Source organism: Zea mays, chromosome 1 (genome assembly GCF_902167145.1).
Source record: "Zea mays cultivar B73 chromosome 1, Zm-B73-REFERENCE-NAM-5.0, whole genome shotgun sequence".
Taxonomy (NCBI): domain Eukaryota; kingdom Viridiplantae; phylum Streptophyta; class Magnoliopsida; order Poales; family Poaceae; genus Zea; species Zea mays.
This window is the reverse complement of record NC_050096.1, coordinates 280,276,061-280,284,456: the sequence shown is the minus strand read 5'-3', so window position 1 is coordinate 280,284,456 and position 8,396 is coordinate 280,276,061. Positions and strand designations below refer to the sequence as shown.

General features: G+C 46.3%; 1 protein-coding gene across 1 annotated transcript; it reads left to right on the top strand.

Annotated features, from left to right (window-relative positions):
• The first annotated feature begins 3,077 nt into the window (after positions 1–3,077).
• Positions 3,078–4,952, top strand: LOC103643973 (glycerol-3-phosphate acyltransferase RAM2). The gene is made up of 2 exons (XM_008667146.1): positions 3,078–4,129; positions 4,253–4,952. Exons 1-2 carry the CDS (start codon positions 3,113–3,115, stop codon positions 4,769–4,771), a joined length of 1,536 nt encoding a protein of 511 aa, XP_008665368.1. The 5' UTR covers positions 3,078–3,112; the 3' UTR covers positions 4,772–4,952.
• Positions 4,953–8,396: the final 3,444 nt, after the last annotated feature.

Here is an 8,396-nt window from a genome sequence, read left to right as displayed (position 1 = left end):
ATTGAAACTTAAATGCTTAATATAAATGCGAAAGCTAAAGAGCGAGGTAGAGATGCAAACTCTCGTGGATGACGCCAGTATTTTTACCGAGGTATCCGAAACCATGCAAGTTCTCGACTAATCCTCGTTGGTGCCCCTACGCAAAGGGAAGCCCACGCGAGGGCCAAGCACCTCGGTCGAGTATCCCCGTAGAGAGCCGTGGGCCTTCTCCATGCGCAAGTGGTGCTCCGCTTCCGGCTCCTCTCGGATGCTCCCCGCCGTCTCCACTATCGAGCTTTCAGCTAAAATGCCACGGGCCTCATTCCCTCCGGTACACGGTGGCGGTCATGACACAAACGCGGTTGTCACGATCTCGCAAGACTCTCGCCCCACTCGGTACAATTACAACGACTCGCGCAAGAGCCGAGGGGTTGTGTGGTTTTTCTAAACTCACTCAACTAACTAGGGTTCACCTAGAGCAAGTGTTAAAGCGGTCTAACTAACCTAAGCACTTCGCAAAGCACCTATGCTAATCACCGAGTGATTCTATTAAGCACTTGGGTGTATGAGCTCTTGGAAAAGTCTACTATTTGCCTTGGTATGTTGCTTGGACTCCCACACACTGGATACAATCGTGTGGATATGGTGATAATGTATGACTCATATCACTAGATTTTTTGGTTGATGCCTTGTGTAGCATATCCAACACCATGCATAGAAGAAATTGGTGATTGGTAGCATATGCTAGTGGAGCTCCATGATGGACTAGGGGTTGAGTTTTGGCAATTTATACCACTTGACACATCATTACATCTCCAAGAGTTTACCCTCTCTATCCTTAACACTTTACTTACCGTATTTATTGCTTCCATAGATACTTTGTTTGTGTGACCTTTGCATTCTTAGATTAAATACATGCTATAGTTGGTAGGGTTGGCTTTAGGTTGCAAAACTCTTAGTATAATAGAAAAAAATCTTAAGTACAAATCATATTATAGTAATTTATGTTTTTTTCTAGTGCTATTTTTAATCCATCGGTTTTGATTTTGAAATAGACACTTAATTCACCCCCTCTTAAATACCGACAAGACCATACACCTACTTATTATTTAGAATAAAAAGAAGCACGCTCTAGGCCTCTTGGATCCTTGTCTTGAAGTTATGACATATTTGGGACAATTTCTCTTGACTCTAACTCCATGCTATAAATCATTTACAACTAACTAAACTAATTTTCAAACTTCATAAGTTGCTAGTACATTTTAGAAGAGAAAGAAATACAATTCCCTATGATAGCACACTAGAATCTAGAGCTATTTTTGTGGATATTCCCTCTCAAACGAAACTTTAGTCTCAAGAGGGTCTTAAAACATGTAAGAGAGTGTCACTTAAGTCCACGAACTTTAAAAATGGATTTTAGGCCTTAAACTTATTGGGGGCTGTATTGTAGCTCCAAGCTAGCCACACATGCGTTACATGTTCATGTGGCATGCCATCATGGCATTTTTTTGCATTTCCTTATTCTCCCATGAATGTCTTTCCTCTTTTCTCATGCCAACCCCATCCTAGTGGATATTGTGACTCCCCTCACTTTGTTGTTGCTTGTGTGTGATGTCATTTCACCCCATCAATGACCAACATCTTGTCATCCATTTTTACACAGGGACGTCATGGGCTACATAGGCAACAAGGCTTCATGCGTGTTAACCTAACATTGTGACCATGATAAGAGTCTAACATAGAGCCATACTAAGTCCTCGAGTGAAGGACACGACATCCCTAGCAACCTCTTGGCTAACTCTTCGAATTAGCTAAGGGCCATACCCATCAGATATGCTCATGAGTACCCTCTAGCAAAAAGGGATAGCTCGACATCCTAAAAGTGGCCTCCTCAAGGAGGCCCATGATATTAGAAGAGCAAGCCCAAGAAGGCAAGTGCCACAGTCTCTCAGGAGCTCGACTAGAACATGGGGATTCTTGTCCAAAGGGGAACCCTAGCCTAGCCTTAGCCCAAGTGAACGTCCCAACATTAGCTTAGGCCCAAAAAAAGCCCCAATCCAAGACCATAATGTCCCTAGAATCTGTTAGCAGCCTAAAGCTTGATAGGCACAGAAGCACTGCATCACCATCTCATTCCACAGTCGTGATACTCCTCCATCATGACCATAGTTAGGGCATGACACATTAGGACAAAGAGGTCCCCAAGCCCATTATCGTAAAATCCAACATTGTAGTTTGTTTTTTTATTAATATAGCAATTATAGATCTTCTTGGGGCATAATATCTTTTTTTGTAATAATGTTGTACTAAGATTGAATAGAAGATTATCGCCGGCCCACTTTTTATCCTCTTGATTAATAATAGTATGTGAGATACTGATATTGTTGTAGAATCGTATTGATGTAAAATGGTCGCCGTCAATGCATTAAAAAATTTCACGTAAAATCATTAAGAAGGTTGTTTTAGAAGATGCAAAACCGTTTTGTAACATCTACCGTAAAAGATGATCGACCTTAAATAAAGTGTCTTCAGATTTATAATTGCAATAAAATGCAAAACATGCAAACGCCGGTTGGCAACTACTAGTACTACTGCCACAAGAGTAGTAGTATAGTCTACTAGCAGGAATACCTGAAAGAACGACCCCCCAAATAAATGTTACTGTGAGGGAGCTATTGCCGTTACTTAATCATAGTGCACCAAATTAACCAAACAAACCATAAGTCTCCTTCAACTAGAGACAACAAAATTTCACTCCATGGCGACTATGCCGATGCTCTACACCCATGTAAAACAACGCTACCGGTGGTTCCTAAGAAGCCCTCCCTTGGAGCATTGGAAAACCTTCGCAATTCCCATCGACGTAGTGTGCTTGTTCGCTTCGTGCGGCGCTTTCCTCGGTTTCTTCTATACACTCCACAATTAAGCAATTCTTTTGAATTTCTGTCCTTTGCAGCTCGCTGCTTCTATATAAAGCATGCAGCCATGGAAAAGCGCAAGGTCCGCATGCAAAACACACCAGAAAGCGCGCCAAAGGAGGGGGAGTGGTGTAGTACGCTTGGTGCTTTCTGGTGCGCGCTTAGCAGCTGCCTACCTAGCTAGCTAGCTCCGGACTCCGGAGGGCTTGGAGATCATGGGGGCGACGACGACGGTGATGGCTGCCTCGCCGTTCCCGACGGTGGAGAAGTGCTCCTCTAACGACCGATCGGGCGACACGGTGGTGGCGGACCTGGACGGCACGCTGCTGTGCGGCGCGAGCTCCTTCCCGTACTTCGCGCACATGGCGTTCGAGACCGGCGGCGTGCTGCGGCTGCTGCTGCTCATCGCGCTGGCGCCGCTCGCGGGCCTCCTCTACTACCTGGTGTCCGAGCCGGCGGGCATCCAGGTGCTCATCTTCGCGTCCATGGCGGGGGCCAGGGTCGCGGACATCGAGGCCGTGGCGCGAGCGGTGCTGCCCAAGTTCTACTGCGCCGACTTGCACCCGGAGTCGTGGCGCGTGTTCTCGGCGTGCGGCCGCCGGTGCGTGCTCACCGCGAACCCGCGGATCATGGTGGAGGCGTTCCTCAAGGAGTACATCGGCACGGACATTGTCGTCGGCACGGAGCTCGTCGTGTGGCGAGGCCGCGCGACGGGGATGGTGCGCTCGCCCGGCGTCCTGGTCGGCGAGCAGAAGGCGGACGCGCTCCGGAGGGTGTTCGGCGACGACGCCGCGCCCGAGGTCGGCCTGGGCGACAGGAAGACGGACTACCCGTTCATGAGGCTGTGCAAGGAGGGCTACGTGGTGCCGGCCGCGCCCAAGCTGAGGCCCGTGCCACGCGAGGACCTGCCGAAGCCGGTGGTCTTCCACGACGGCCGGCTCGTGCAGAAGCCGTCCCCGGCGCTCGCGCTGCTCACCGTGCTCTGGATCCCGATCGGGTTCCTGCTCGCGTGCCTGCGCATCGCCGCGGGCGCGCTCCTGCCGATGCGCGTGGTGTACCACGCGTTCCGCGCCCTCGGTGTCCGCGTCATCATCAAGGGCAACCCTCCGCCGCCGGCCAGCCGCGAGACGGGCCAGACCGGCGTGCTCTTCATCTGCTCCCACCGCACCCTCCTCGACCCCATCTTCCTCTCCACCGCCCTCGGCCGCCCCATCACCGCCGTCACCTACTCGGTACGTACTTGTCATGCGACTTGGATGCCGCATGTCATGCAAGTCACATCAAAGAATCCACTGATCAACCAACACCTCACTGATATATATATCCATTTTTTTATGATTTTGATTTCTCAACAGGTCTCGCGACTGTCGGAAATCCTGTCACCTATCCGCACGGTGCGCCTGACCCGTGACCGCGCGGCGGACGCGGCAATGATCCGGCGCCTCCTGACCGAGGGCGACCTGGTGATCTGCCCCGAGGGGACGACGTGCCGCGAGCCGTTCCTGCTCCGTTTCTCGGCGCTGTTCGCGGAGCTGACGGACGAGATCGTGCCGGTGGCCATGGAGAACCAGATGAGCATGTTCCACGGGACAACGGCGCGCGGGTGGAAGGGGTTGGACCCCTTCTACTTCTTCATGAACCCGAGCCCCGGGTACGTGGTCACGTTCCTCAACAAGCTCCCAGCCGAGCTCACCTGCAGCGGCGGCAAGAGCAGCCACGAGGTGGCCAACTACATCCAGCGGCTCATCGCGTCCACGCTGTCCTACGAGTGCACCAGCTTCACCCGCAAGGACAAGTACAAGGCGCTCGCCGGCAACGATGGCACCGTCGTGTCCAAGCCCAACATCGACAAAAACAAGGCCATGGGCTGCTAGCGTAGCACACGTACTGTGGTTTGTGGTGGAAGCCTAATGGGCCTCGGATTAAAAGGCCAATAAGCTGCATCGTACGCAGGCTTCCGTGCTACATGTTTTCGCACGTAGCAGATGCGTGCGTCTGTAATTGTTTTTTTTTTCTGAACCGGAGGGAGGGAGGGTTTTATTAAAACTTCTATTCTCAAATTACATGTGAAAATAAAACCTAAGAGCTAGTTTGGAAACTTAAATTCCCTCTAATATTCCCGGGGATTAGGTGGAAAATTAGCTCATCATTTCCCCCTCAATCTCCAGAAATCCCGAAGAGGATTTAAGTTTCTAAACTAGCCCTAAAAGAAAAAAGAAATGATTTTCTATCATTTTTTCTATTGTTTTCTTCGCTAGTAGCCTTGGTCGATACAATTGATGATATGAATAAAGTCTCGTCGAATATTGAAACAATAATATGACCCTCGTGCCACTGAATCCTCCGATCAACTCCAAAACCTTGTATTTCACAAGATCCAATATTTTGGTTCATCAGTATCATCATCTAGGGTCCTTTTGAGTTAATTGATTGTGATGTTGGAACATATCCTCTTATTAGTAATTCTGGTTTTAAATATTACCTTCATCTGCTTGATGATTTTACTCACTTTCTTGGACTTCTCCTTTGAAACAGGAATCTGATGTTCATGCCATGCTCATTAATTTGCATGCTTATGCTCACACTTAGTTTAATCTTCCAATTAAAATCATACAAGCAGACAACGACACCGAGTTTGTCGACAACAACCTTGGGTGCTATTTTTCAAAATCCTTCTCCTAATTTTTAAATTTCCTTCGAAGAGATTGTGGGGGGCATTGTTGGAGCATGTTGAGCAACATTTATGAGATCTTGTGCATCTTTTAAACCCCTTAGATTTTTCTTTGAGTCTTATGATCCTTCTAACCTCTATATCCATCATAATATTTCTCTTTTTTTCCTTTGACTTACTTCGGTGCTTTGAGTTGCCTGGCTCCCTAACAGTTCCTTAGAGCCAGTGGGAGGGAGGCACTTGTTAGGTACTTGTATTGGTATTGTTTCCATGTTTGGTTCCACTAGGGCCATGACTGCATTTGAATTTAGAAACTTTTTAGCCCAATCAAAAGAGTATGGGTTCAGAAGCAGGCCCATAAAGAAATTGGCCCAAACTTTTGGCACTCTCACCATGTCATCTGCCCCAAACATGGGCACTTCTCCAGCCCAAGTGCTATAACGCTTTCTAGCTAGGTATTCTTCATAGGCTAGGTCAGCATTGTGTAGATTAATTTGTCGCACCAGGCCCACCTGAATGTTATCATCAATCTGCATATTCGCAGCATCTTGTTTCTGGTTTCCCTCCACCTCCTCGTTCCATAGAGGCACGACTGGCAAAGCTATTACTGCCTCAATTTGATCTTGCATTTCTTCTGGTTGTATCTAGGGCTGAGATGGGTTAACAAGCCCATCTAGGAACCCAATAGAATCACCAGAGGATAGGAGATCCTATAGGCTAGACAATTGATAGATGAATCGTTCTTCATTGTTCTCAGCAACATTATCATCATGGGCTTGTACTGGAACCTAAGGAATTATCCATTCATGCCATCATGTATTTGTTTCATTCTCTATATTTTCATTGGTCAGAGGCACCCCTTTAGGTGGAGGCAGGTTAAGGTCAAAATGAGGGTGAACCACTGGCTGGGACATATCAAAGTAACCAATTGGTATCTACGAGCCACCAAAAGGGTAAGGTGATACTGGATCTTCATTTTGTGGTAGTGCTCGAAGCATGGCCTGTTGAACAATCTCACATTGAATTGTCATGATGCTCCATTGAAGCCCTCAACAACCGAGAACACAATAAAATATGGGACTTCTTGTAATGAAGTAGCCCTAACTCGGAATGAAAGCCTTGTCACATTAGATGGATCAGGGTCCCACATAATGGCTCTTCCAAATGAACCGATGGCATTTTGTATATGATCATGTGCCCAGAAATCAAGAGGAAAACCCAGAAGCATAATCCAACATTCATGATTAAAATTCAGAGCCTGCTGATTCCAAGCCTCATTATGTGTGATAACAGTGAATGTGAAACCCAGAGCTTGTTGGGGCCCCAACGCTACTAGATTATATCTATCAAATACATATCTAAATCTTACAAGAGCTTGACCAAGATGAGTTCTTTGGATTGCTCTAACCTGGAGATTTCTGAAACCCACCAAATATTCCTGCACCATTTCTTCAAGAACTTGAAAGTTGACTTCATGCTCTAGGAGAGGATTAACCAAGACTATCCCCCAATCTTCCCGAGTCATCGACTGGGGGCGAGTAGCATCACGTACCATTATTTCTTGATGAGCAACTTGTTCCGCTATGAAGCCTTGGGTAAGAAATGGAGCAGGGTCGACAAAATGATATGCCATCTTTGTGTCCAGTTCCAGCGCTGATTGTTGCCTTGACTACCGACGAGGAGCTTCCTTTGGCGAAAGCGAGCTTGGCATCGACAATGGCGATTGAGTCGGGAAGCGATCGTCGGAGGAGGGTTTGGTAAGGTTTCTAGAAAGTGGAGAAGCACTTCTCAAAGAACACGCCTTGGCGAAATTAGCAAAACTAGTATACCGGGCAACGATGAAGGTCCACATGTCAGCGAGATCGTATTTGTTCTGAACCATGATTATGGCATAGACGACCAGTTGATGTATTTAAAGGAATTTGTAAATGAATCATATTTTTGAGCACTTTTGTGGAAAGCAGTCCATGATATACGCTGATTGCATTCATGATTGTAATTACCCCACACATTGAATGATAAGCATTTCTCTAGCCACTGATTAATAAGAAAATGGACTGAATTTAATTCACTAGCACGCACCTTAGATTTCTGGGAGTCCATTTTGGACCTCCAACACTGTCTTGCAATATTCTTTATGACTGGATATGGGCTAGAATCAAGTGCAACATTATTGCTCATGAATTACCTGTTACGAAAACCCATTAATTGTCTAGAATTTGAATTTTCAAATCTTGAGCCTTTCACAATGAATGATGATTGTGTGTTCTTCGCTAAATTCACAAAGTTATGAAATCTCCCAGAGAAAGGTGAATTTGACATAGCCTTTGGGGATATCTTCTCAAAAGAGATATGGTTCAAAGCTGACTCCTTGAGCATATTATTATTTGTAACATTCCTATGGGACTTTGATGAATCAACATGAACTAAATTGGCTCTAGTTAGAACTAATCGACGAACTGCATTTGCATAAGAAAAAGATCGACGACGTCCACTAGAGACAAATACTAGGATTTTGGTCCCTCTTCATTGAACAATTGAAATTCTCTGTACCAATTTGGGACACCAGAATTCCAAAGATGAACATAAGACTTGAAAGTTTACATTCGAAAGATTTGATTCTATATACTACAAAACCCACAGATTTGCAAGATACCGAGAATCTAAAAGTTCTATCTGACAGAGGAACAATTCTGATATCCTTGATCAAACCCCATAAAAGATTGCAATAGAAAGCCAACCGATTCGATATTTAAACACAAGGTGCACCTTCCAAAGGAGATCACGAGAAAGAATTCAGAAGAACATGTTACCAGGGTAGAAATTGA